At 35.6% G+C, this 27,760-nt stretch overlaps 1 protein-coding gene across 1 annotated transcript in view; it reads right to left on the bottom strand.

Moving 5' to 3' along the window:
• Positions 1-27,760, bottom strand: part of ARHGAP18 (Rho GTPase activating protein 18) — a 136,874-nt gene that overhangs the window by 34,822 nt on the left and 74,292 nt on the right. The window contains exons 3-7 of the mRNA XM_050788874.1: positions 26,608-26,843; positions 21,944-22,007; positions 16,905-17,421; positions 4,801-4,903; positions 430-507 (exon numbers count right to left, since the gene is read on the bottom strand). Of these exons, the coding sequence (XP_050644831.1) occupies positions 430-507; positions 4,801-4,903; positions 16,905-17,421; positions 21,944-22,007; positions 26,608-26,843 (998 nt within the window). The remainder of the gene's footprint in view (positions 1-429; positions 508-4,800; positions 4,904-16,904; positions 17,422-21,943; positions 22,008-26,607; positions 26,844-27,760) is intronic.

Below are 27,760 nucleotides of genomic sequence, written 5' to 3'. Positions count from 1 at the left end.
ATATGTAGTATAAATCCCCTGAGGGGATATGTAGTATGCATCCCCTGTAGGGTAATTCCATGTTTATCATGCATTCATTGGAAGCTTCATCCCCCAGAGCAAAAAGTGAGGCACAAAGATGACAGCATCCTGGCCAAATCTATCACAACTATCCCCACGCCATTAATATTTTAACTCATCACATTCTCTTGTCATAGTATTATTATAGGTAATATGGTGATTTTGGAAAAAAAAAAAAACGAAAAACAAAAACCAGACAGGACTGTAAAAAAAAACTAAACTGAATGATAAAAGGTTTTATTGTTTTATTTTATCTACTTTACTAACAATGGAAAAAAGGGGTGGAGAGGACAAGCTTTTTTAGCTTTTAAAATGCATAAATGTAAATAAACAATAAAATGTTTACAATTAGTAGAACCCAGAGATTACCTTGATTCTAATGGCAGCTCCAGGGATTCGTAAGAGGCCTTCGGTTTCCAAACCTCCCTCTTCAATTCGAGAAATTAGCTGTGCATAAACAGAGAAACATTCTAATTTCGATATTTGTAACAGGTACAATTCCAAATTTAACATCTGTTTCACATGTAAATAGAACTGATTACAATGACATGTAAACTGGATTTTATGAGGTTTTGAATGCTATTGCACTACCACTGTCCTTCAAAACAGTAAGTCCAGAAACTTTTGTTGTAATTTAGAAAAAGTTGGGCCTTATGCTACTTTATAACAGAAGTGTGTAATTTCACACAACAGCTGTGGTACTCCAAACAAACAGAGAATAAAGATGCTCATTGTTTAAAAGCAACTAAGAACATCTATTTATTCTGCTTTTCCAGAAACCTACATTCTGCAATCAAATAAATCTTATGAAAATCTAACATTTGCATACTTACATCTCATTTTTAGCTTGTTCCAAGAAAGAATTATTTATGACATGCAGAAAAAAAAAACTGTTTGCAAATATTCATTTTTAAGCCTTTGGTGTTAAACAAAGAAAAATGTCCTTGTATATGGCCTCTAAGTCATACCTGATGCCCAATGAATACACTGATCTAACTCCAGATTCCCACAAAAAGCATTTTTGTTTTTGTTTTTTAAAAAAGCAGAAACCCGCAAAAATAAGGCAAATGGAGAAATTACAATGACTATTGGAGGCTAAGAAGAAGATAAAAGAGTGGTCAGATTCTTGGTAAAGTGATCTTCTTGGAGTAGGCATTCCCTGAGCAGTACACAAAGCCTTTACAGAACATATTCTGCTATTTTAAGAAAATCAGTTTTCATGTCCTCGTTTAAATATAAGGCATTTCCTAGCATCATACAGGTTTTCCTCCCTGGCACCCATTCTCATTTCACAATTGCCTTCTCTACTTTATAAGAGACAGACCTATTCTTCACTCATCCACAATCTTACTATAATATTCTCTGCATGCCCGAAGGCATAAAATCTTCTAGAGTATCAAAAGAATGTAAAAAAAAAAAAAAACAAAGCAAAATCAGGGAAGCCTCCTTTAATGATTAAACAAGACTCTATAAACTACCCAGAGCTTACTGTTTTCCCCTTGCACATAAAAGTGTCTGTTAGGAGCAAAACCTGGCATCATAAATGAGGTCTTTTGACCTTTGTCTCGATATTCTGAAGTTAGATATATTGTAGGATGTGGACATTGGAAGAGATGTCAACTTTTCTTTCAAGACTTCGCCTCTTCTATTCCTGGGTTATATTATGGCCAAAGAATGCACTGATATTGAGGAAGCCAGATAAGAATTAAGCATAGTAGTCTCAAAATTCTCCTAAGGATTATTAGGAAAAGAGAAGCATCTTTGATCAGTCAAAGCAGTACAGGATTTTTAAAAATTCTTCTGGAGTATTTTCCAAGACCACGTTTTTTGAGTAACACTGGATAAAAACCCACAGCAAAAATTTTAGGCGAATTATTTTAGATCAGATGGGCGTTATTCAAAATAAAGCATTTAAAACCAAATTTAACCAATATTCAATGTATAGCCAATTTTCATTTTATGTGATCTTATAAAATGTTTAAAATGTTTCTAGTCCTATTAACAAAATGTACAATTGTATGCTAGCTGCTGAAGCAAATTAGTTTTCAGCAATACATGCCTTTCACTTTCATTAAGTACACAGGAAAATGTGATTGTGACTTCTAAATAACTGAATGAGCATAATTTCTGCATTTTAATATTTTAGTCCTTTTCATTATTCTCTAAGGCTAAAAACCAGCACCCAAGAGAGTTATGTACATATATCCTCTGAAGGAATGCCACGTGTTTTCTCATATATCTCGCTCTGAAAATAACATATTTTTAGCTACCACATTATACTGCATTATTAAAATATAAATAATACTTTATAGCTTTCCTTTTCTTATCAGGATTAAAATAGAGATGAAAAATAACTACATTGACCCATACATTTTAATGATGCTGTTTTGACTAATTTACCTATGTTGTGTAATTTATCAGTAATTTTCATAGCATTTCTCAAAATATATATTACATACTTATGTGAATTGAAAAATGAAACGAAAATACAGACTCTGACACAAAGTATGGCTGAGTTGGCTGATTCATTTGACAGTGAAAACACTAGATTTGATAATTAGGTTATAAGGCAGACTTTTTTCATAGATTAAAAATTAGCAATATTTCTATTTCCCCACCTTTCTAAGAATACAAGGTTTAAACAATGTACCTCTGAGTAAAATAATAATATAACAGATAAAGGTTCATAGATATTAAATAAGCTTTGTTAGTGCCCTTTCTGGGTATATAAGCTCAAAAAAATAGTCCTCTAAAGACTGGTAATGAATCTTCTTGCAAATTAGTCGTTTCTAATTTTCCCCCTTTAACAAAACAGAGATAAGACCTAATTGAGTTGTCAGCTGATAAATCAAAACTTTTTTTGTGATAGATCATTGTGACTTTTTGCTTAAAATTCACAGGGGATGCAAACAGAGGAGTGTTATCTACAAGTAAACTTTTTATATGCTCCTTTATTTTTTATAGAAACAAAAATACTTTAGGGCCATTATCCAATCCTTCAAACAGATAGACAGCCAGAGTCTGCAGAATGTTAAGGGACCAAAAATGTAAAATAACCAACTAAATAAATAAAAAAAAACTTCAAGAGAAAATGACAAAGGGAGATTTTTCTTAATAGACTGGATGCAATCCTCAGGCAGATCACATGGCATCATTGAACCTCCACAGAAACTAAAGCTCGCTGTATTTCTGTGGTGTGATGGTGAATTTCATTCACCATCTGGCTAGGCTATAGTGCCCAGGTGTTCAGTCAAACACCAGTCTATATGTTGCAGTGACAGGTTTTGTTGTTGTTGTTGTTGTTGTTGTTGTAACAGTAGACTTTGAGTAATGAAAATTATTTAATACTCTCTATAATGCGGTGGGCCTCATCCAAACAGTTGAAGGCCTAAAAGATTTTGGTTTCCCAAAGCAGCAGCAATTTCGCTTCAAGATTGCAACAAAGAAACACTGCCTAAGTTTCCAGCCTGCAGCTTTTCTACTCAAGATGGTAGCATCAACTCTTGCCTGAGCTTCCAGTCTGCTAGCCTGCTCTACATATTTCAGACTTGTGAGCCCAATTGTGTGAGCCAATTAAAAAAAAAAAAAAATCTCTTCATCTCACTCTAAATATATCCTATTGCTTCTGTTTCTCTGGAGAACTTTGACCCAGGAAAGGATGCTGCTGAGATCCCTGCTTTGTATAGGCTTTGGTATATAGTAAATTGCAACTGTTACTGACAGAAGAATTTGAATATGTAGCCTGTATTTGTCAGCCTCCTCCTGTTAATCACAGGTACTGCTGACAGCTCTCCATAGATACATGTTCTGCACACGGTGGCTAGCAGAGGCTGATGGGTGGGATAAACTGTGTAGAACAAAGTTTGTCAGGAGAAATAATGAGATGCAGGTTTGAAGGTAGTGGTAGATATGAGAGGAAAAAAGCACCAAATGTTAGTAGGTAAGACAGGGAATTGACTAGTTTGGAAGAGCGGAAGAATAAGTGCCAAGTAGATTGAGCCTTAGTACTGGATGAGCTTGCTCAGCCAATTAACTGCAAATCAATTTCTACTGTCCCAAGAAATTTCAGAAACTGTGATATGCCTGGGCTGCAGCAAAGAATCTACAGCTTGGGTGGTTCGCAACTGAGTTGACCTGTCTTCCTCTCTGTGCGTTCCTTAGCTTTTCTCAAATGTAATCTGTGTTTCTGAACAATGATGGCTCAGAGGTTGCATGGAAATTTTTATATTGCCACAGATAATCCCCTTATGAATAATTGAGTGTTGACTACACAAGTGACTTAATAGTTTAGCAATCATTTTCTAATTCTACTTTATGGTTTCTTTGCCTACTTTGGAAATAGGCACTGGTAAATTAAATTGGACATCCTCACTGTAAATAGAAAAGCTTAGGAAATATACACAGGCATGAAATATTCATGAGGATGCAATTCCCTAGAAATTTATAAGCAGTTCCCACTCCTATGTATTATAGAATTGAAATCTCAATTATACAAAGCCAGCTAATATAAGACAGGAAAATGATGCCAGGTAATCACAGTTACAGTAATAACACAGAAAGCATCACCATGAATATAAAACTTATGAGCCCTTGAAACAAATTTGCTTCCTGAATAGAAAATCAAAGTACAAAACATGACAGTATATCAATTGGAAAACTATATTATAATAATATGAATACAAAAAACCACTATTAGCTTAAGTATGTTCTCTCTATGCTGACCGATCCAAGCCTACTTACTTTTTGAAAGATCAAGGGTATTCGAGTTCCTAGTACTTTCCTCTGATCTTGTTCTAATAGCACTGTCAATGGAATGCAAAAAAGACCAGAATCTGCAAGAAAAAATTGTCAATCTATAAAATATTAATATAAAAATGTTAAAGCATGAGATTTCTGATACTGTCAATCAGACAACTATATATTGAGCAACTACTAAGTGAATGACAGCATCTCAACATTATATATATGGTGGCCAATAGCAAAATCCTGGCCCTGACTTATAGAGGCATGTAGCAAGGAAAGACAGCTAAACAAATGATTGCGAATAATTACCAACATAATTACAAAAGTGCAAACTGCTGCATAAGAGAAATAGAGTACTGTGACAGCATGAAAAATATCCAGATAATTTACTAAATGTAATCAAATTAAAAATTCTTACTTAAAAGCAAATATTGGCCAGGTGCAGCGGCTTATGCCTGTAATCCCAGCACTCTGGGAAGCCAAGGTGGGAGGATTGCTTGAGCCCAGGAGTTCAAGACCAGCCTAAGCCTGGGCAACATAATGAGACTCTATCTCTATGAAAATTTAAAAAAAAAAAAGTTAGGCAGGTATGATGGCAGGCTCCTATAGTCCCAGCTACTTGGGGGGCTGAGGTTGGAGGATAGCTTGAGCCTGGGAGGTTGAGGCTATGGTGAGCCATGATTGCACCACTGCACTCCAGCCTCGGTGACAGAGTTGTCACCTTTTTATCACCAAAAAAAAAGCAAATATCATTCGTCTTTTCCACATTAAATAGACACTGAACATTTTACAATACAGCAAAATATAAATATTTGCTTTCTAAGAAATCAGGCAAGATTAAGATCTTGTTCTACAAATGTTTCTTTTTAGAAAACAGATACTTGCTACTCTTAAATTTGTGGTTGTATACACTTAGAAATAGCTCCAGAAAAAAATAACGGTAATAATTTACAATTTTTCTAAATTAAAATCATATGCCTTGAGTCTGGTATGAACATGGCTTCTACCAGCACTTCCACCCTGCCCCCATCACTGAGTGGACAGTTAGCACCAAAGTGGTAACTTTTTCCTTTATGACCCACACCAGCATGGAAGCGAAAATCATCTGTGAACATGAAAAAGGGGATTATCTTGTGGTGTGAGGACAGACATTGGATATTGTGACACTTAATTGAGATGCCATTCAAAAGAATGCCAGTACCCAGTAAATAACTTTCCAGTTTGGGAATTCAGAAAAGATGTAATCTCAAAAATGCCAGGGGTCTAGGGTATAACATAAAATCAGTATCTTGGATAAGACAAACAGGTATTAAATAAAAATGGAAAGAAAGTCTATTAACAGTGATAGCCTTGATAAAACAATTTAATGTTTCTTTGCCAGGATGCAATTCTAAAACATACCAATAAAAAATAAAAAAAAAAAAAAAACTCTCTGAGCCACTTTAAAAATCTTGGGCACTGACCCACAACTGCTGAAATTGTATTTCTAGTTTATGTCTGGAGAAGACTTTGTGATGAGCTTCTCAGAAAGCATCTTAAGTCTTCATTATCAACAATGGACTTCGGAAAAAACAGAGCACCATTTAACTCAGAAATTCACCATCCTAGGCTTTAAGCTCAAATACTCAAAGGAACTAAGCACAGAATGAGGTCTTCTGGGGCCTAGCATGACAGGACAAGAAGGGAAGGTACACTTCAGTCCTACAGAGTAATTGCCTCTAAAACCTAAATCAGGTGAATACTCATCTTTGTGAATGTTACCATAGCAATTCCATAATCCTCATTCTTGGTTTCTCTTTAGGAGGTACCTCTAAGGTTAAATAAGAGGACAAAGAATCCTAAAGTAAAGCTTTGTCAACAGAGAATTATGTGGATTTCAAGACCAATAAATTACTGGAGAAACAAAAACTGAAGAGGTGTCTGTTCTCCATTATATCATAAAAAAATAAACTGTTTATTTAATGGGTAAAGCAAGGTACTTACAAAAAAAAAACAAAACCACTCCACATTTCCATGATGAGTACAGTCTAGTGGTATTGTTGTGTCACAATGGTGGTATTTTCTTAATAGGGGAAAGAATGTCTTTGCAAAATAGGTAAAATTAGAATGTCGAGGAACAAAGGGGCAGACTACTAACTGGCCTATTTATTTTCTATCCAATGAATAAACAAAAGTAGTCACTGAGAATCAACAGTCTTAAAGTCATTTTTCAAGACCTGATTCTGGAAATAAGTATGTGCACCAAATACGTATCTTTTTAAATATATAGTTTTTAAAGGAGAAAGCACATGAGTTACAATTGTTTCAGATTTTCCTTCTATGAGAATTAAATTATTTCATTATGCCTTTATTCTCTATAGTCTAGGACACAGTGTATCTCTATCCAGTTACAAAACTTTTGAAGGCAACATCTTAGAATATAAACTTTAGACGTCTTCAAGTGTTGGTTTATTTTGTAGGTGTTTTTCCCTGTCTCCCAGAAACACTGCTAAAAAGTCAAGTCCATCCTTGCGATTTGAGAAATAAATGCAACGAAAAAAAAAAAAAAAAAAAAAAAAAAAAAAAAAAAAAAAAAAAAAAAAAAAAAAAAAAAAAATTTAAAAAAAAGGGGGGGGGGGGGGGGGGGGGGGGGGGGGGGGGGGGGGGGGGGGGGAAAAAAAAAAAAAAAAAAAAAAAAAAAAAAAAAAAAAAAAAAAAAAAAAAAAAAAAAAAAAAAAAAAAAAAAAAAAAAAAAAAAAAAAAAAAAAAAAAAAAAAAAAAAAAAAAAAAAAAAAAAAAAAAAAAAAAAAGGGGGGGGGGGGGGGGGGGGGGGGGGGAAAGGGGGGGGGGGGGGGGGGGGGGGGGGGGGGGGGGGGGGGGGGGGGGGGGGGGGGGGGGGGGGGGGGGGGGGGGGGGGGGGGGGGGGGGGGGGGGGGGGGGGGGGGGGGGGGGGGGGGGGGGGGGGGGGGGGGGGGGGGGGGGGGGGGGGGGGGGGGGGGGAAAAAAAAAAAAAAAAAAAAAAAAAAAAAAAAAAAAAAAAAAAAAAAAAAAAAAAAAAAAAAAAAAAAAAAAAAAAAAAAAAAAAAAAAAAAAAAAAAAAAAAAAAAAAAAAAAAAAAAAAAAAAAAAAAAAAAAAAAAAAAAAAAAAAAAAAAAAAAAAAAAAAAAAAAAAAAAAAAAAAAAAAAAAAAAAAAAAAAAAAAAAAAAAAAAAAAAAAAAAAAAAAAAAAAAAAAAAAAAAAAAAAAAAAAAAAAAAAAAAAAAAAAAAAAAAAAAAAAAAAAAAAAAAAAAAAAAAAAAAAAAAAAAAAAAAAAAAAAAAAAAAAAAAAAAAAAAAAAAAAAAAAAAAAAAAAAAAAAAAAAAAAAAAAAAAAAAAAAAAAAAAAAAAAAAAAAAAAAAAAAAAAAAAAAAAAAAAAAAAAAAAAAAAAAAAAAAAAAAAAAAAAAAAAAAAAAAAAAAAAAAAAAAAAAAAAAAAAAAAAAAAAAAAAAAAAAAAAAAAAAAAAAAAAAAAAAAAAAAAAAAAAAAAAAAAAAAAAAAAAAAAAAAAAAAAAAAAAAAAAAAAAAAAAAAAAAAAAAAAAAAAAAAAAAAAAAAAAAAAAAAAAAAAAAAAAAGGGGGGGGGGGGGGGGGGGGGGGGGGGAAAAAAAAAAAAAAAAAAAAAAAAAAAAAAAAAAAAAAAAAAAAAAAAAAAAAAAAAAAAAAAAAAAAAAAAAAAAAAAAAAAAAAAAAAAAAAAAAAAAAAAAAAAAAAAAAAAAAAAAAAAAAAAAAAAAAAAAAAAAAAAAAAAAAAAAAAAAAAAAAAAAAAAAAAAAAAAAAAAAAAAAAAAAAAAAAAAAAAAAAAAAAAAAAAAAAAAAAAAAAAAAAAAAAAAAAAAAAAAAAAAAAAAAAAAAAAAAAAAAAAAAAAAAAAAAAAAAAAAAAAAAAAAAAAAAAAAAAAAAAAAAAAAAAAAAAAAAAAAAAAAAAAAAAAAAAAAAAAAAAAAAAAGGGGGGGGGGGGGGGGGGGGGGGGGGGGGGGGGGGGGGGGGGGGGGGGGGGGGGGGGGGGGGGGGGGGGGGGGGGGGGGGGAAAAAAAAAAAAAAAAAGGGGGGGGGGGGGGGGGGGGGGGGGGGGGGGGGGGGGGGGGGGGGGGGGGGGGGGGGGGGGGGGGGGGGGGGGGGGGGAAAATTTTTTTTTGATTTTTTTTTTTTTTTTTTAAAAAAAGCAATTTTCCAAAATTTTTTAAAGGGAAAAAAATTTTTAATTTTGTTTTAAAACTTTTTTTTTTTTTTTTTTTTCAAAAAGTTTTCAAAGGGGGGGGGGGGGGAAAACAAAAATTTTTTTTTTTTTTTTTTTTTTTTTTTTTTTTTTTTTTTTTTTTTTTTTGGAAAAAGGGATTTTCAAAAAAAATTTTTTTACTTTCACTGCTGAATAAACTGGGACTAAGATGTTACTTTATAATCACAAGCACACAGTGGTATGTTTTTCTGCCTTTCTCAAATATTTCTTTTTTAATATTTTTTTTTTTTTTTAGAAAGCAAACCACAAGATAAACAGGCAAATTTCACTAGTGTGTACATTTAATACAAATTACAATCCCATTGTGTTTACCCATTACTAAAACTGATCATTCTCTTACAGTTTGGGTTTACCTTTGAATTTTCCATATAATTCAATTGCTGATTAGCTGATTTAACTGCATCTATTTTATTCCCTTTGCTTTGGTACTATTTGCATCTTATCGTTAATACTTCATCGTCTCAATACTAGGGCAAAAGACATGTCCTAAAGCAGTAATTCTCAAAGGGTAGTCCAGGGAACATTGGGGGTATCCAAACCCTTCCAAAACGTCCAGAACTATATTAATAACTAGTAATGAGGCATTATTTTGCCTTTCAAACTCTCATTCTCTCATGAGTATACAGTGCAGTTTTCCAGATGTAAATGAGTGCCATTGCAACAGACTGAATGCAAACATAAATATGAGAATCCAGCTGACTTCAACTAAAACCAGACATTAGAGACTTGCTAAAATTAAAACCACGATACACTTAATTTTTAGAAAATATGACTATTTTCCATTTTGAGAAAAGGGTATTTATTTTAACTATAATATTCTTATATTAAATGGACTAATATTTTTTCAATTTCTCAATTTTATTTTCAGATATGGTAAGTGTCCATAAGTATAACCCACATAAACAGAAGGTTTTTGAGGCCCTTAATAATTTTTAAGTGTATGAAGGAGTTGTGAGATGAAAATGTTGGAGTCACTCTCCTAGAGCAATTCGTAAAACCTATGACTTTAAGTGAGAAGCTAATTCCCTTTAAGCAAACTCAATTCCAAAAGAGAGACTTCAAGTCCACTGTAAGACGAAGGGGTCTTTCTTAACTGTTTGTAATGTGTTTTTTTTTCTAGGAGAACATTAAATAAACAGAATGAACATCACTGAAGATGGGGCCTAAGCAAATTTCCAGCAGGGGGCAGGATGGCCTCCATGGGGCACTGCACTGGATTCAAGAGGGTGGAGCCAGACCACAGGTGGCAAATCCTGTTTTCATCACTTACTATGTGACCTTTGGCAAACAATGTCCCCTTCTGCGCCTTAGCCTCCTCATCTGTAAAATGAGAACAACTGAACCTAACTTATAAGGTTGTGGTGAAGATCAAATGATAAATAGCACTCAAAAAGTATTACATATTATATTTTTTTCATGGAGCTTTTAAAATAATATCAGCATGTCATGGTCTTCCTTTATTCCTATGTGTCATGGCAAGGTAAGAAAAAAATGAAAACAATAATTATCTTATCGAAAGACAGTTTATTTAATTCTGCAAAAGTCCTAATAAGGTAATCTTATTAGGTTACCTAAGTCCTAAGAAGGCATCTTCTAGGTGGAGAAACTAGATTCAGTTAAGTCCCTTATACATGGCCACAAAGCCAGTGATGTCATGAGGATGCAAATTCAGTTCTCCTAAATCCTAAGTTTTGTAACCCTTCTGTTTTACTCCATATTTCCCATCCACCAGAGTAGGCAGGGAGATACCTAGGTTGATAGGTGTTCATGTGGTACTGTGAGCCCCTCAAGGAGAGCAGCCACTTCTTAACCACTTCTGTAACCCTGTTGTACCACAGACCTGGCACACTACGGGTGGTCTGTCACAGTCCACTAAATGAATAAAGACGCACATCCTACAGGGAGGAGAGCAAAGAATCAAACTCAATGAGGTGGAGGGCCCCTGGCTTCGTGTTCCCCTGATTTTCTGTGATTTCTACTGAGTTTTCCTTTTTAAAAATCACACAAAACTGGTCACTTTTTCCCATGTTTGGTCCTATATTTCTGGTAATTGCTTCATTTTCTGAATGCTAAACCAACCATATTTACCTTTTTTTTTTTAGTGCTAAAAGTTTCATTAAAATCAATTGCTTTGTGTCTAATAAGCCAAGCACACGTAATACAGGCATTTAAAGCATTACTCAAGGTAAATGTTTACAGAATCCTGAAATATTATTAATTCAAACATTTGATTTACCTAGCGATATATGTCATGAGCTTATTTATTTATTTATTTAAACATTGTGCTTAATGAAGGAGTTAGTTCTTTATCCCAATGTTTAATTCATAGCAGCAGCTTTAAATATTTATGAAGTTTCCTGTCGTTTTTTGTTTAGTTAATAGACTGAATGGTTCAGTTCGTTGGCTAAGAGAAAGCAGTGAAATTTCAGCAAGAGAAAAGTTCTCTACCTCTTGGAAAATGTGTTTAAAGAAAATAATAAGGCCAGGCATGGTGGCTCATGCCTATAATCTCAGCACTTTGGGAGGCTGAGGCGGCTGGATCACCTAAGGTCAGGAGTTCAAGACCAGCCAGACCAACATGGTGAAACCCCATCTCTACTAAAAACACAAAAACTAGCTGGGCGTGGTGGCAGGTGCCTACAATCCTAGTTACTCAGGAGGCTGAGGAAGGAGAATCACTTGAACCCAGGAGGTGGAGGTTGCAGTGAGACAAGATTGTGCCATTGCACTCTAGCCTGGGAAACAAGAGTGAAACTCAGTCTCAAAACAAAACAAAACAAAAAAAAAAAAAAAAAAAAAGAAAAAAGAAAAGAATAAAATAAAAATTTTCAAAAAAAAATATAAGGTCATTGATTCCCATGTGTTACCATAAATTAACTAGGTAGCTTTCCCTGGCTGTGTTGCTCTTTTGTAGGATTTGCATTTGGGAGTCCTTAGGCATTTCATCACTAATAATCAACTTGACTTTTTAACTCATCAAATCGCTCTAGCTTTGACTTGGAAAGCAAGAGAAAGGCTTCAAAAGCGTAGTCATTAATGTCAAGCCTCAGCATGTCAAGTTACTTCTCTAACTTGTTTCCATGTGTGAAAAATAGGGATATCTACCTCCTGGATGTCATCTAATAAATAAAATAATTACAGACCATAATATCTGAGATATAATGTGTACACACTACGTAGGGCTAAGTTTTCAAACTAAAGCAAATTAAAGGTTATAAAACCTGATCTCCAAATTTAAGAGGAGAAATTTGAATCCACTGTGAGAGATCATAAAGAATTAACAAAGACTGCTCGATGCTGTGAGGAAAAGGAAGTGAATATGAAATGAGGTCAACAGAGAACAATGTATTACACAAAGCCTACTGCTTATTTACAGAAGCAGAGGAGCATGGAACAGAAATGGAACTGAAGGTTTTATCTACTTAGACACCTGCCTCAGAGTAGTGAATAGAAATCTTACTTCTTCGACCATGGGAAGGACTTGTAGAAATTTAACAGAGTCCACACCTTCTAGAAGACAAATGGACTAAAAAAAAGTTTGTATAGATGAGTATAAGCCTATTTGCATAAACAAATACATGGACAGATTAACAATAATGTCTAAAGGATGCAACCTAAATCAAAGGTGATTTCATATATTTATTTGATCTAATATAAATTCATGATCAGGAAAGATAGAACAGGAAAACTGATCTTGAGCTAGTCTCTGAAGAATAGATTAAGGTTTCCTTGGCAAATACGGAACAACAGAGGGGTAGAAATGGAGAGGTCATTTTAAACTTGGGGCACAACATGAATATAATTAAGAAACTAGGTGAAGGTAAATTAGTTAAAGAGAGAAGAAAATGGCAGAGGGAGTTTTGTTTTGAAAGCTCTCAAGTGGAGATTGATTATATTTCATTCCATTGTTAGAGTCAACAACTTAAAAGCCAACAATGTCTTCATTTTGTTTAATTAGATTCTACTATCTTTCAATTTAAAACCTTTCCATATTTTGTGATGAAGACTGTCACTTTGAAAACATACTTTTCGGCTGGGCATAGTGGCTCATGCCTGTAATCCCAGCACTTTGGGAGGCCGAGGTGGGCAGATCACAAGGTCAGGAGTTCAAGACCAGCCTGGCCAACATAGTGAAACCTTGTCTCTACCAAAACTACAAAAAATTAGCCAGGCATGGTGGTGCGTGCTTGTAATCCGAGCTACTCAGGAAGCTGAGGCAGGAGAATCTCTTGAACCTGAGAGGCAGAGGTTGCAGTGAGCCAAGATGGTGCCTGGGCGACAGAGCAAAACTCCATCTCAAGAAAAACAAAAACAAAAACATACTTTTCCTGAGGATAGTCTGGCAGAGTGGATCATCATTTTAGGCCAATTTGCATACTCTTTTACTTTTCCCATTAGGTATAAACACAAAGTTTTAAAAATATACAAGAAGGCCAGGCACTGTGGCTCATGCCTGTAATCCTAGTGTTTTGGGAGGCCGAGGCAGGAGGATCACCTGAGGAGAGGAGTTCAAGACCAGCCTGGCCAACATGGTGAGATCCCGTCTCTACCAAAAATACAAAAATCAGCCGGGCATGGTGGCGGGCACCTATAATCCCAGCTATTTGGGAGGCTGAGGCAGGAGAATTGCTTGTATCCAGGAGGCGGAGATTGCAGTGAGCTGAGATCGCGCCATTGCACTCCAGCCTGGGCAACAAGAGTGAAACTCCATTTCAAAAAAATATATATATATATATACACACACACACAAATATATATATACACACATATATACACATATACACACACACACATATATACAAGAGAGCCTGGAAACAATTCAGATGTCCACCATTAGGGGACTGACTTGAAAAATTATGATATACCCATACAATGGAGTACAATGTATCTAACAAAAAGAAGTGAGAAATATTTCTCTATACTACTATGGTATGATTTCCAGAATACACCAGTAAGTCAACAAAACAAAAATCAATGTGGAAGAAACTGCATAGTGAGCTACCAGTTTTCTATGAACAGAAGGATAAACCATGATATTAAAAGGAAAGAAAATTTGCTTCTAAGAGGAGGGATTGAATAGGTTGGTATATATATATGTGTATATACATATATACACGTATATACACATATATATACTAACATATATGTATACACACATACATAAATACATACACACACACATATATTTGAATGTTCATATATATATATATGAAAGTTTGCCTCTAAGAGGAGGGATTGAATAGGTTGGTAGCTGAAGGATAAAAGCTAGACTTTTAATACACTTTGTTTTTCAACTTTAATGTTGGACTACATAAGTATTTTACATACTTATAAACCAAAATTAAATTTCAAGAAAAGCAATCTCTAAAAGTTGATAATAAAATAAAGCAAATTAACCAAACCAGGTATGCAGTTGATGGCTTAACCATCCAAAGAGTAACAATCCTAGACAACTTAAAACACAATAATTATAAAATCCCTTTTAGGATGTACCCCCAAAACACACACACACACACACACACACACACACAATAAAGAAAGAAAAACAAGTTTAAACCATTTCTAGTAATCATATTATTGATGGTAATATTAGCATACTCTGAGAATACTGTGCATTAGCGTAGGATAAAGCAAACATGCAATTATGTGATATTCTAAATATATCATCTGCCATTTCCTGAGAACTACAATTCTCAGCATGGGAGACAGAAGATGCTCATGTACTTCTGTGTCCTCTGAAAAGGCTCAAAAGTAATGACCAGCCCAGAGAAATGAACACTTCTAGTGTCCTGATCATAGTCACAAAAGTCTATTTCTGCTCAACAGAATCAGGGTTTCCTGCAGAAACAAATCGGTCTAGGTCTGGAACAGAAAATACACTAGACAAGCCTATAAAATCTTGTCCAGGATGTCAAATATGTATAAATCTATGAGTTAAGACTATTTTTACAAATATATATAAGTCCATGAGTTAAGACTATTTTTTACAAAGCAAATTAAAACATTAATTGGTCACAGGTGAAAACTGTAAGTCAACAATTTCTGACAACAAATAGAAGGTAAAAATGACCACTTTCAGAAAGTTGTTCTCAAAGAAATATCCAAATGAATAACTAAAAAAGAAGAAAATATTAGATCACAATTTTGTAACCGTTAATAAATTACTGGATCCAGGTATTGATCAGCAACAGCTGCTACAGTGACAAAAAAAAGAAACAGCTATTATGAGCTTCCCAACAGAAAACACACAATCACATATCTGACATAGTCTTGACCCCCCCAAAAAAGTGAAATTTAAAGTCAACTAATTGATAAGAAACAAAAGAACATGTTAAACTACACCAGGGGAATAGTCAGAGGGGGAAACTCTCCACAATTTAATAACCAGGTTTCTTTAATAAATTAATGAGGAGGGAGGAAGGAAAAATAGTGAGAGGAAGGGATAGAGGGAAAGGAAGAAAGGAGGAAGGAAGGAAAGAGAGAGAGGGAAAAAGAAACAGAGAAGGAGATTTAAAAATTCTTAAAAGACATATCAACTAATTGCAATACAATACATGAGCCTTATTTGGATCCTGACTCAACCTGTATAAAAAGATCATAAAATGATGTGATACAATTTGAAATCTGAAAACTGCTTAGATATTTGAAATTAAAAATTGTTGGCATTTTTGGTACAATAATGGTTATATGGTTATGAGTTTTAAAATCCCCTCTTTGTCTTTTAGAAATATAGATGATAAAATGTAATTCAGAGATGTATTTCAAAATAACACAGAATAGGGAACTGGGTGGGGGTATGAATAGGTCAGGATTGGCCATGGGCTAATGAATGTTGGGGCTGAGTGCTAAGTATTTGGGGGTTCGGAATACCATTCTTTTTAACTTTTGCCTTTGTGAAATTCTGCATAATAAATGTATTTTTTAGAAAATACAAGATATTCAGTAGCAATGAGAACATTCACTACACAGAGCTTGGTTTCTAAACACAATTTGCTGCTAAAAAGTACCAGAGCTTCTTGGAGAAATGGATGCTTTCAAGTCTGCAGGGAGAAAATTACAAAGAGAGCCTGGAACATCTTGTGCTAGAAACTGAAGAAGCAATTATGGAAGACTGTGTCAGCCAGTAAGTGTAGAAGGAATAATAGAATTTTAAAATAGCCATTTCTTAAGCACCAGGTTAGTTATTGTTTAAGGCAAAGTTACAAATGGATGGTGAAACCACTGGCCAATAGGCTTTACTGACATAAAAGATATTTGCCCAGTCTCAAGGATGACAAATTATTATTAATTGCACATAGGAAAGGTATCTTTTTACGATAAGGAGATCTAGTGAACATCTCTCCTTAGATAAGTTGGTGATCAAACTTCTATCACCAATAAAGGGACCAGCTGGTACTATGCATCTCTTCTGATGATGCAATCGAAGGCATAAACATCCTCCATGCAGTAAATGTGGCTAAAAATGTATAACTTGAATCCAGTCCTGAGGAAACAATCAGACAACTGATTTGGACTCTTCGATAATACTGAAGGAAAGCAGGAGACTGACCTAGATTCAAGAAAACCAAACAGACATGACAACAAATATAGTATATGACCCTCGTTTGGAACCCAAATGGGAGTGGAAAAGGGAGAAGCTATAAAGAACAATACTGTGACAATTGGGAAAGTTTTGATATGACTGTATATTAAATATGATTATCACTTCAGTTTAAATTTCCTAAGTATTAAACTAAAAACAAAGTTAGAACATACATATAGATAGATATAGAAAAGAAAAAGAGGTTATAAAATGTTAATAACTGTTGAATTGATCTATGAAGGCCAAATGGTGTTTGCCATACTATTCTTTCAACTTTTCTGTGGGTTCTACATTTTTAAAATAAAAAGTTGATGAAAAATATATCCTGAGCCAGGTGTGATGGCTCATCCCTGTAATCCCAAGACTTTGGGAGGCTGAGGTGGGAGGATCGCTAGAGCCCAGGAGTTTGAGATAAGCCTGGGCAACATAGTGAGACCTCATCTTTCTCTGTCTGTCTCTCTCTCTCTCTCTCTCTCTCTCTATATATATATATATATACACACACACACATATATATGTATATGTGTGTGTGTGTGTATAACTGTATGTGTATATATATGTATATGTGTATGCACATATATGTATATTTATAAATAGTGTACTACATACAGGTAACGTGGCATCATCGCCTTTGCTCTTCTGGATTTTCTCCTTGGAGCTCTCTTTCTGATTGAGTGCTTGCTCGGCAAATGATACCTCCAGGTTGATGTCTGTTTCAGGGGCAGGTGTCTCCTCAGGTGGGATCAGCTTCTCTTCACCAACAAGGTTAGATGTCTGGTCTGGGGGGCCAGGGGAAAAGAACCCAATTCATATGCTTTATTTCTTTCTTTTTTAAAAAAATTCTAATGCATCCACTACATAAAAACATTTGGGAAGAGTACTATTATCTCCAGGCAATACTTAGCTGTTATTTTAATAATAAAGAGTATACTCAAAAATCCTATCAATGGTGCATGGGAAGTGGGCAGGGAGACTGTGGTGACTAGCAATCCATAGTTCAATTGTGCAGTCTTTGAGAGCACAGTCCTTAAACTGGGTTCCAATTCCAAAACATTGCTGGAAGATAGTAAACTTTTAATGAAAAACCTCAAAAGGTTTTGAAGTATTAATTGTTGTTTTATTCTATACTGAGAAACTAAAAGCAAAAAAAGAGGGAGGTAATGAGCAGTAATCTCTTGTAAAGCTAGTAATTTACCATTTAATTAATTTCCTCAGAGTGGATCAGATTCCTGGAATAAACTTCTTCCACACCCTGCATTTACTTTCTGGAATATTACCTACCTATCATAGTAAAATTTCCAAAACAACAGTTAGTGCCAAATAATTATCACTATGCGAGTCAGGTCTGGACGTACCTGGTACGGGAATGGTTGGGTTTCCACCTGATCATGTCAAAGAATATAAAAGTTCCCATGACTATAAATACTAGTCAAATAATTTTCACATATTTACATCAAGATTTCAAGGATATCGTAAGTTTAACTTTGTTTTGGCTTTTTTTGGTTTGTTGTAATCCTCCACAAAGGAATTTACATTTAAAAATCTCTTTGCTGAAAACACCAGGTTTAAGCTTTGGAGAAGATAATTCTAAATTTGATTATTTGGTAAATTTACAGTTTTAATGCAATTGACAGAAAAAAACCTAGAGCCAATAACCAAGATTACTGTTATTTTCTCACTGTTGACCTTTGAATCATAGTAAGAAGCTCTGAATTACAAAATACATCTATGCAGTGTCTACACATGCTTACATACTAACAGGCTCACGTACAAACAAAGTGACAGAAGCTAAAGTTAATTTAAAAAGTTAATAAATGTCATAAATGCATACATTATTAAAAGTCTGCGGTTCAGAAAAATAATCTTTATATTCATTTACATAAAAGTGAAAATGCCTGTTTTAATCAAAATCAAGTTTAGAAGTAAATATGGATCTAGTTTTATTCAGTCCCATTAAATAACTAGGGTAGACTTCGTGGGCATGAGACCCCTGCAGCCACACAGGGCTCCAGGCTCAGGACGGCTCCACACTTAGTTTAATACTCTGCTGTTACATCATGAAATTAAATAAGAGGCCCTATATTTTCAGTTTGTCCCTGACCTTGCAAATTACATAGCTGGTCCTGATAGCATCTGACAGTTAAGAAAGTAAGAATTTACCTGTGCCAATTCCAAAACTAAGAATACATTTAAAGTCCGTTGATATTATTAGTATTCATCTGCTGCCATGTATATTTATGTTTCTCAACAGCCTGTGACCATTTTTTAAATTAGAATACCTATACCTTTTGATGATTAATTTTTTTTAAGTATCAACATGAATGTCAAAGCACAATTTTAATTTTATTTTCCCTCTGGTTTACACTCCTTTATGTTTTACTGTGACTATGTACGTTGGTTTCCTAGGAAACTATTCTAAGAGGAAAAAAATGATTAGCCATTTTCTTAAATTAGAAGCTACCTTTCTAGCAGCTGAGTAGTTGTGGGCACGAATTTCAAAAGTACTCTTTCTTCTCACCACTTCCATGTCAGGGTTACAATGAATACCCCCACACTCACACCCACACCAACGGACTATGCTGAATGTAAAGCTGAGTAACTGTAATTAAGGTATTACACATTTAACACACAAATTCCCTTCAAAAGCATGGCAAAAAAAAAATACCGCATATCAAAGTTCTGGTTAAAATAGAAAATCAAGTTGAAGTGGAGCACAGAAAAAAAGAGTTTCAGGGTTGAAGGGGGTACTGCTACAAGAAATGGATGATTACTTGGCTAATAAGTGATGATTTAATTATCTACTCTTAATAAGAACAGAATGCTGAGATCAACCTTTTGGTTCTTAAGGTCCTAAAATAAATAACATTTCTGTCATCTAGTTTATTTTTAAGTGCACAATAGCACTGGGTTACAAACATTTTGCAAATCTCCCTCAAGTTTTTCAGTTGTCCAAAATATCCTGAAATGCCTTAAAAAAAAATTTTTTAATCACCTGACTTTAAGATTCAATTGCTTCTATTTAAAAAAAAAAAAAAAAAGATTTTTCTTTCCTCTGTAGAAATTCAAAAGAAAATAAGAAACTACACATATCAATATAAAAGTTTAAAAAATTATTGGGGCATTATTAATATTTCTAAATGTATTATTAAATACTGGGCCTTTCATAGAGTTTATGATTTAATGAAAAATGAACACATTACAGTGAATTAATTAATTTGGAATGTAACAACCCTTGCAACTATAAAACTTAACAACTTTTTCATTTAGAATAAGTATTGTTGGTGGAACATATTTAAAAATCCAAGTGTGGGGAAAACATTTAAAAGAGACTATGTCTCCCACGCCTTCAAATTTTAATCAGAAACAGCCCCATTTTTGAACCTGAGACAATGTTTCCATGCATTTCATCCTGAACTTTCCAACGTTTGGCTTACACTGGTTAATTCACTGGCTAGTGAAAGAGCATGGCATTGCCCAGAACAGGTGCAATAGGGAATACTCAGTGACTTGGATGGCATCACACATTCTCTTGTTATTCTGATTGGAGGCTCTATGCCCACTACGTAGCATTCTAGCAAAAGCAGATGTAAATCAAGCAGCAAGTTTGTCACATTTCACTTGCCTGCTGCAAGCTAGGCAGGCAAGTGCTCACACTATGAACTTGTCTTCCAGAACTTTTGTTGATATAGCCTACATCATGATCCCTGGCAGGGGAGGAAAACACCAAGAAAAGGACAATGTTTTCCTCAGTATCCATTCACCAACTGCCAGTCACTCTTCCCCAGAGCCCAAAGCATATTGACACTGGCACAAAAAAACCTGTCTGTCTCTCCTGATGACCCAGCTCTCTAGCAGGCAGGGTAGCTATGCCAGCTTGCTTGCCACTTCAACATCTGTGGGTACATAGATTTGAGAAAACACCTAGTGATTTCATTCAGTTATAACGCATAAAACTGAAGAAACATCCACAGAATAGTAAAAAGCAAGTGCTTTTATAAATATATATGTGTGTATACACATGTGTGCATATTACCTTTAAGGCAGGGGTGCCAGAGAGAAGTTCTAAGAAAAGTATGGAAGGAAAATATCCCATATGATCTTGAGTAATGTAGGATTTTTATAGGAATGTTGGAACACTCCTCAGTCCTCCACAGTTTACCTAATACTCCTCCCACTACTACTTCCAAACCAAATGCAACACTGTTAATGGCATGAACACCCCAGTTGCTAAATTTTAGGAATATAAACATAAATCACCTGTTTTAGTTTGTTAAATAACAATTAACGATTAAATTTTTAAGCTTAAATCGATTAACTTCACTTAGAATATTTTCCCTTTCTGTAAACAAATGAAATAGCTATAAACTCTTTCTTAGTAAGTACTAATACAGCCTTAATAGTCACTTTTGGCTGGGCATGGTTGCTCACACCTGTAATCCCCACACTTTGGGAGGCCCAGGAAGGCAGATCATTTGAGGTCAGGCGTTCAAGACCAGCCTCACCAACATGGCAAAACCCTGTCTCTATTAAAAAAAAAAAAAATTAGCCGGGCATGGTGGCATGTGCCTATAATCCCAGCTACTGGAGAGGCTGAGGCAGGAGGATCACTTGAATCTGGGAGGCGGAGGTTGCAGTGAGCCAAGACCACACCACTGCACTCTAGCCTGGGAGACAGAGCAAGACTCCACTTCAAAAAAAAAAAAAAAAAAAAAGTTACTTTCTTCCATACCTCAAGTTTCTAATTCACTTCTGAAACAACAAATGTTAGCAGAGAAACATGAAAAGGAGAATTATAATCAATTGCCCATAAAAATCTTAACTATTTAAAAAAGTTTTTCTATAATATCTAAAAAATTACCCCATTTATGAATTAGGAGCTTGTGATTTAAGAACAATGCTGCAAGTTTGTTGGCTCAGTGACCAGCTGTATGGCATTGGAAAGTGGCTTCTCAGCTCTAAGCCTCAGCTCACTCATCTGTAAAATGGATTAAGAACAATAACCATTACATTGTTTTTGGGTGTATTAAATGAGGTAGGCATCTCCTGATAACATCTGGCACATGGTAAGCACTCAGGAAGATACGTATATGCATTTTGAATCAGAAGATAGGGATATACATTAAAAGAAAATTGAAGGCCAACTATATGCTCAGCCTCATGTAATGATCCACTTGGGACTTTTCATTAGCATTTTAATAGAATTTGTTTACTAGACTTGAAGGTGAATGTTTCATAAGACTGTAACTGTTTGTTATGCTAATTAAAGGGGGCGGGGAAAACAAGAGAACAGGTTCAACATACCATCTCTTCCTTGGTATTTGTTTTCATTTGTTCTAAGTGACTGCGATTCAGTGTCATCTGGAGCCTAAACATAGAAAACAGGCCATTTAGTCATCTCCAACTCAAAACCAGAGAAAATGATATTGTAAATAATTTTGTTACTAATCTTTAGAGTACAAGAAATGTACTCAGAATTATAACAATCACAGTGCAAAAGGGGCACTAAGGTAATAATCAACAAGCAATCATCCAAAAAATATTTTATTACCTACAACTTGTAAGAGACAATAGTATGCCCAGTGGGAAATATAAAAAAAGTCATGAGTGTGTCCCTGTCATCAAGAATGCTACTATTTAGTGGAGGAGAAAGGATGAACATGTTAAAAAATTAGTAATATCTATTAATTGACAAATGGATAAGCAAAATGTGGTCTATCTGTACCATGGAATGTTATTTGGCTATAAAAAGAAATGAAGTATTGATACATGCTGCAACATAAATAAACCTTGAAAACATTATGCTAAGTAAAAAGAACCCGTCACAAAGAGCCACATATTATATGATTCCATTTATAGCAAATGACCATAATATGCAAACCATAGAGACACAAAGCTGACTAGTGGTCACCTAAGAGTAGGGAGGGAAAGATGGGGAAGGACTGCTAATGGATATAGGCTTTCTTTTGGAAATAATAAAAATGTGCTAAAACTGATTGTGGTGATCATTGCACGATTGTGAATATGCTAAAAAGAACATTGAATTGTGCACTTTTAGTGGGCGAATTGTATGGTATGTGAATTATATCTCAATCATGCTGTTATAAAACGATAAAAGTACATGTCCCTAATAAAATAGAAATTCTTCAAGTAAAAAAAAAAATCCAGAAATAAACATGAGATAAGTAACTAAATTACCAAACCAGCAATAAGACCTAAAACATCTGAAGGAATTCCTGTTTTCAAGGGGCCGGGGCAGTGACACCCAAGGAATGGAGCCTTCCAAAGGTTTATGGAGATGGTAAACCACGGCTGACTCTGCTCAGCAGTAAATGTGGCCAGACAGTACTTCCTCCTTTCCAAGTAAGGCATTCAGAGGTCAGGAAGGAGAGTCTGGATCAACCACAGAAAGAGGTCTATTCAAATTATTTTTAAAAATAATATTGATAATTCTACTGGATTTTATCTCAGACAGAAAGCGGCCATTGCAGTCTCACTACACGTTTCACCTCAAGCTGTTGTCCAGGAAGGACTTCATCCTCCACCTGAAGTCTAAAAAGAGCCTAGAAAAGCACTAGGCTAGGGACATCTTGACCACTAATGAACCACTTAGAGATGGGGAAAACCCAGGACAATGTTACAGTGACTACTACCAAGTCACAGAAGTGGGACGTGGGTACCCAGCATCACTTTAACCCCTTGAAGGACAGAGCAGTCCCATTCTCTCTCCTTCCTCCCACAAGTCGGCAGAGGCTGGTCCTGCATGGCACAATGAGCAGAGTGATTCCAATCTCACAAAAGAACACATATTTTGGAGCATGTGGTTGGAATTATTTTCCTTAGCAATTGAAGATGGCAGTACAGATGGTGTTCATTTCTGTATTATATTTTCTAGTGTCAGCAAGGCCTTCATGAGGAAGCATTTAACATGGAAGAGCTGAATATACAATCGCTCAAAAACAGAAGAACTGCAAGTGAAGATGGCTGGCCCACGTTTGCTTGAGGGATGGGGGAGATAAAGCACTTTTCTCATGGGTGGCAGTGTTTCAATCAAAGGCATGCAGTGTAAGCAAGTTACCATTATTCAAATTTCCTTTTGCTAGTTCTCTCTTAATGACTCCATCAGATGACACAATCCACCAATTACCTTGGACTCAAACCATGTGGTTCTGACACTGCCAGAAACTTGCTGGAAAAATGTTGTTTCTAGCACCGAGTAGCAACATCCTCTTGGAGACTGGCAGAAATCCCACAGTTTATATTTTGCTTAGGCTCAGCTCTCTGTTCCATCCCCCTTTTCACTTTTCACTTCCTCTTAACTCCCTTAGTGAGGGTTCTCTAGTTGGGAAGAAAATGTCATAATACTAAATTTCCTTACCATTCATTTTTCTTCAGCTGGAAACCTAGCCCAGTCCTTTAATACTAGTGGATATCCCAAATAACCACTGGGTAGTAAGCAAGTGCTTAACTTAAGCAAGTGCCTGGAGCAATTTAATGACCCCAAAACTCCTATAAAATGGACTGGACTTGATTCGAAATTGATCATGCAAAGAGAGTAGCAATCTGCAGCTAGAAGGGCTTTCTTGTAAGAATAAAATGTCTAGAAAAAGCAAGAGTGTCTACATGACAGGAAGATACCATGAATATAAACCCTTTCATTCCTTTTTTAAAATAAATAATCATTCAATTTTTGTTATCTTCTATAGTGTGAATAGAATCTCATATTCAGGATGCTTAATGTCAGAATCGTGTACAAAATGCAAATATACCAGGATAGAGAGTGGTTAAAAGCATGTACTTCAAAATCAAACAAATTTGGGGTTACTATCTATAGGACACTGAGCAAGTTACTTAAAATCTGGCAGGGCGTGGTGGCTCACACCTGTAATCCCAGCGCTTTGGGAGGCTGAGGGAGGCAGATCACCTAAGGTCAGGAGTTCAAGACTAGCCTGGCCAACATAGTGAGACCCCGTCTCTACTAAAAGTACAAAAAATTAGCCGGGCATGGTGGCGTGCACCTGCAGTCCCAGCTACTCGGGAGGCTGAGGCCGGAGAACTGCTTGAACCTGGGAGGTGGAGGTTGCACTGAGCCAAGATTGTGCCACTGCATGCCAGCCTGGGTGACAGAGAGAGACTCCATTGACAAAAATAAAAATTAAAAAATAAAATAAAATCTATGAGCCTCAGCCACAGAATGGAAATAATACCTCACTCACAAGACAGCTGTAAGGATTAAGTGAGATAAAGCACGTTAAAGTGGTTGGCACAGTAATTGTTCAGCAATGGTGGCAGCAGCTGGTATTGTTATTATTATTACAATCATTGTTCAAGAGTCCCATTCCGTGTTCATTCTCCTTCCAACCACCTCACTGGGTCTTTTAGGCCAGAGCTACTCAAGCCAGAATGTAAATCAACTTTGACCTCAAGAACACCATCTAGATCAGCTGATTTTTTACTTTTTTTCTGGCAGCAAGACTTTTTTGATGAAAGAAAGAGGATCATTTATATTCTGTGCAGGCTCCTTATGCCCTTACAGATGAGTAAAAGGTAATCCACCAACTGGCTTGTTCGAGTAGCACTGATCTGAGCCACACAGTTCTTGTACTGTTGTTGTTGTTGTTGTTGTTGTTGTTGTTGTTACTGTTGTTTGAGATGGGTTCTCATTTTGTCACCCAGCCTGGAGTGCAGTGGCATGAACACAGCTTACTGCAGCCTCGACCTCCAGGGCTCAAGCGATCCTCTGGCCTCAGCTCCGCAAGTAGCTGGGCCTACAGGCACATGCCACCACACCCAGCTAATTCTTGTGCTTTTTGTAGAGATTAGGTTTTGCTATGTTGCCCAGGCTGGTCTTGAACTCTCCAGTCTCAGCCTCACAAAGAGCTGGGATAACAGCTGTGAGCCACCACGCCCAGCCTCTCAAACTTTTATCATGCCTTCCCTGATACCTCTCTTCATTCATCAGTCCCACAGTCTCTACCAGACCCCACAGCTTTCATTAATAAGTCAATCACCTAGACAAATATTTACTCAATCTTTTGTGTGCTGTCGCTGTGCTAAGGCTAGACACCTTAAAGTTTAACCTAAAGCTGCCTCCTTACGTATCTTATGTTCATCCTAAAGGGTTTCTCTGTATTTAGTGAACTCTAACCTAACTGAGTATGTAAACAGACTGTGTAACCTACTCGTGTCAATCACCAAATTTTGACCAGTCAAAGGTGGCCAACTGTTCAAACCATATTCAAATAAGGCAAACACAAAGCTGTGACCAATCCGGCTGATTCTGCACCTCACTTCCATTTTCTGTAGATCACTTTCCTTTCCCTGTCCATAAATCTTCTTTGACCACACGGTAGCACTGGAGTCTCTCTGAATCTGCTGTGATTCTGGGGGCTGCCCAATTTGCAAATCACTGTTTGCTCAATTAAATTCTGTTAAATTTAATTTGTCTAAGGTCTTTCTTTTAACACCACAAAGGAGAAGTTACTTCATGTCTCAAGGTTCCTACTTTGTAATTCAGCTGCAATTAGCTCCCTCACACTCTACTTATCCATCCCCAAACGAGTCTAGGGACAAATCAAATATTCCTACAAGCATTAATAGATAGGGAAGAATACCCTAATCCTACTTTTGTCTAAGTAACTGTTGGTAGTCACGTTGTCTGAGAAGCTGTCCGCTGTCCCTGTCACCCCTAGTGGAGTTAGAGTCACTTCTAATGCTCCAAGGACACCCTCTTCCCCTAATGCATGGATTGTCATGCTGAATTTTAACTAGTTTTGTTTTCTGCCTCATCAGTATAACTTCCAGAAAGGCAGGAAGCAAGTCTCTCTTGTTTGCTGCAAGCATAGAGTTTTGGTGCCTGGCACAGAATAGGTGATCATTACATTTTTAATCATTCGAATTAAACCAGATTGATCCAATTAATTGTAAGCAATTAGTCCTTTGCCTTAACATCAAAAAAGAAAACCTACTGTTTCTTTCGATTCTCTCTGTTGAGCAAATATGTCTCTGACGTCAGGAATCTGGTACTGTTTGTTTTTCTTCCTCAAGGTCTGGGAGACCGTCTCTACTCGTTTCTGAACTGCTGCTGCCTGGGTCCGGGTCAATGTTGATAAAAACACCATGCTTTCCTGTGGATCTCCAGCAGACTCTCCGAAGAGATTGGACAAACCGGCCTCTTTAAGCCACTCTTCTTCCAATTCTCCCTCTAAGACAGTAGAGAAAAGTAGTACTTAAATCACAAAATATAAGAACCTTTATATTTTTTAAGCTGTTAAAAATTCTTACTAAAACTCTTCTATTGTAACCAAACCACAGTGCTAATAATCATTATCTAAAACTTGGACAACTGCCATACACTCCAGCCACGATATCAAATTTTAGATGGATTTCATATATACTCAATTGAAATTTTTAAATGACTTCACATGTAATTAACCTCTATAACTTCCTTGCAGATTAACCCAGAGGATGATACTATTCCCCTTCCAGAGATGAGCAAAGAATAAAGAGATAACTTACTTCCATCAAGTTACAGAAATAAGTCAATGCTGGGGCTATATATTAAGCCCAGTTTCTTGGCTTAAATTCAGTACTACCTCAGAGTCCAACACTAATTTATGGAAAGCCTTGTTTTCTCTGTTCACTGTAGCTGACAGGAAGTGCAGCAAAGAAGTTAACAGCATCAGAACATTGGGAACTAATCAATTTCAAATTAATTTTTCTAATCTTCCAAGTCAGCACATCAGATTATTTTACAATGTTTTTTAAAAGCACAATATATTCAGCAAAAAAAAGCTTATATAGGAAGCTAATCAAACAAGAATCAATTCAAAACACTGAAAGCAGGAAGTAAATATTCATGCAAATATTGTGTAAGATCTAATGAAAGTTATTTAAAAGCAGAAGGATAATTAGAATAGATTCTTTCCAACCATCATGTTTATAGAGGAAAATAAAGGAGGGATGAATTGGGACACAAAAGACCTGGATCTGTACCCCATTTCTGCACCTTGATAGCCAAGTCTCTTTGGACAAGTTACTTAGCCTCAAGTTGACTGTTTTCTGATCTGTACACTAAAGCATACCTCTTCCAGCTATGCTATAACCAAAGGTGAGAATGTT

Source organism: Macaca thibetana, chromosome 4 (assembly GCF_024542745.1).
Source record: "Macaca thibetana thibetana isolate TM-01 chromosome 4, ASM2454274v1, whole genome shotgun sequence".
NCBI classification, from domain to species: Eukaryota; Metazoa; Chordata; class Mammalia; order Primates; family Cercopithecidae; genus Macaca; species Macaca thibetana.
The sequence above is the reverse complement of the archived record's forward strand: the minus strand, read 5'-3'. Positions and strand labels throughout refer to the sequence as shown.